General features: G+C 38.5%; 1 protein-coding gene across 1 annotated transcript in view; it reads left to right on the plus strand.

Annotated features, from left to right (window-relative positions):
• LOC110029811 overlaps positions 1 to 2497 on the plus strand; it is a 42983-nt gene that overhangs the window by 20731 nt on the left and 19755 nt on the right. Inside the window, exon 4 of the mRNA XM_020732270.1 lies at positions 2128 to 2318. Within this exon, the coding sequence (XP_020587929.1) occupies positions 2128 to 2318 (191 nt within the window). The remainder of the gene's footprint in view (positions 1 to 2127; positions 2319 to 2497) is intronic.

Below are 2497 nucleotides of genomic sequence, written 5' to 3' on the forward strand. Positions count from 1 at the left end.
GGTACTTTGTCAATTGTACCAAACTTTGCCTGGTTGAAATTTTGGTGTTATAGTATGTCGTTACATGTTTCTCCTCGGCGGTATGAGTTTTATTTTCTTCAAAATTGAATTTCAACTAACAAAGAAGATGTGATTTAGGGTTATAGATGGTTTTTGCTGGAGATATTCTGTTAGTTTATGTGGATTTTAGGTTCAGAAGTGGAAAAAAATAAATCTCTAGAGATTTAGAATTTTTTTTTAACCAATTGACACCTTTTTAGGATTCCTAGAATGCGGTGGACTCGGTTTTAGTGGGGGGAGGGTATACAATGGCAACAGAAAGCGGAGCTTGAAAGGGGTTTGAAGCTGTTCGGTGACTCACCAATCTGAAAAAATATGGAGTGAAGAACAAAACGAAAAGGAAACCATTTGAAGAAGAAAATTATTTAACTTTTCAAATAAGATTATTTAAAAGAAATAAATCTCTACTATTATCAAACCAAAGCCAAAAGGTGTTCAAAGCAAGGTTCATCACATATTTTTACACTATAGAACAGAAGAACCCTAATTAGTACTAAAAAAAGAGCAAATAAGGGGCTACAGTCCCACAACAGCTAACAGATGAGAAAATTCCGCTTTAGAACTCCAAAGGATGAAATCCCTCCGTGATTTGATCAAATGATCATCTCCAGCAACCCATGTCTCAAGTCACTAAAAGTATTGAGAAATTAAAATCGGGGTTTAAAACTCATTTGTTGATGATATGGTGAGGACCATTTTTAGCCATTTCATTAAAACTCACTTGCTGGTGATGATGACTGCTCTTAGGCGTTGTTTGGTTTTGTTGCATTTCTTGTGCAAACTAAATGCTGAAATTTTTCTAAATTTCGGCATTTAGTTAAATTAAAAAAATTACAATGTAAAATTTTGGTGAATTTAGAATTTATAATATTCAAAATTGATGCATTTTGAATTCATTAAATTTGAGTGATTTTCAAATATGCTATAATTTGCAGTCCGATGCTTCTTGCATGTCGACTTTCACAGCAGATTGCAACCACCAACCGCCGCCCGATGCCTGCAACCGTCATCACGGTTAAATGCTTACAACCATCCCCTCCACTAATTGTGTTTTATATTTTTCATCAAATTAAGCTACATTTATTTAACACTTAGCTAAACAGTTCTAAAGTATTTCAAATTCACTACATTTCAATTATATTTATATACACAAATACGGATATATATGATTTTTTTCACGCATTTCTGAGTCCACCTTCCGAAGTGCTTGAACTGAGCCTACTTACTGAAGTCGCTGAGCTGAGCCCACCTTTCAGAGTGGTTGAATTGAGCTCACTTACCGAAGTGGCTGAGTTGAGCCCACCTTCCGAAGTGGTTAAATCGAGCCCATTTATCGAAGTGCCTGAACTCGCCTTTTCCCTCCATGTTATTAGAGATGGTCATCGCTACCAGCAAAAACACAATTCCATCCATCCTTAAATATGTCTTCTGACACCTACATCACATTCTTTTCATCAAAACATCGTGGTTGGGAATGCAATTCCATCCATCCTTAAATATGTCACATTCTTTTCATCAAAACATCGTGGTTGGGAATCGTACAATACTAGAGACATTTTTTTATTAATTTTCCTCGTATAAAAGCAAAGTCAAGCTAAGAATGAGGCACACCCTCTCTTTCTCTCTCCAAGAAAACCTTGTAGGTCAAAAAACCTCCAACGAGCCCTATATTCCGGCGGCTTATCAGATGCTCTAATTCAAGAGATAACTTCCGAGACCTCTTCCAGGTTTTACACCGATATCCTGCTCTTCTTTCTTTCCTTTACAAAAGCAAGATCTCTACTCGTACTCATAAAAGATATGAGACCCTATTGATACTCGAGTACTGGAGTTAACCCAAATTTAATAGGAAGGGCAGAATTTTATTATGCTAAGAAAATAGGGTAACAATCAATGACACTTGCAATAATAAGACAACAAAACGCAAAAAACTACCCTCGATACGGCGAGAAGGAACGGTGGCAGCTGATACGAAAGGTGTGGGATGGTTGTCAATTGGTCAACAAGTAGAACACAATGCGCGGGGAACTGGTAGCTAACATGTTAGTGATGGGGAGGCGTCAGCAGGTTTGGAAAGGTTGGGAACTGTGGCAGAAATTCTGGAGAGGGGACTCGAGAAGCGAGCAGTCACAGGTGGAGTGTCAGACAGATTGGCGACTGTAGGGAAGGGGCCGAAAGGGCCTGGTGACTGTAGGAAAGTGCAGGGGCGGCTAATGGCAGCAGGGAGTTTGCAGGGGAGGCTGGCGGTAGTAGAACTGGTACAGGAGCAAGTGGAGATAATCATCACCTTTGACGAGTCACAACCAAAGTACATTCTCATCATCAGATATAACACTTAGAAGGGAGAAATGTCGGAGGTAGAAATAAAAAAATCATAGTCAATCAAGAACTGCCCTTTAAGTAAGCAAATCAACACACACACAGATATATATATATA

This window comes from Phalaenopsis equestris, unplaced genomic scaffold (genome assembly GCF_001263595.1).
Source record: "Phalaenopsis equestris unplaced genomic scaffold, ASM126359v1 Scaffold000606, whole genome shotgun sequence".
Classification (NCBI taxonomy): Eukaryota; Viridiplantae; Streptophyta; class Magnoliopsida; order Asparagales; family Orchidaceae; genus Phalaenopsis; species Phalaenopsis equestris.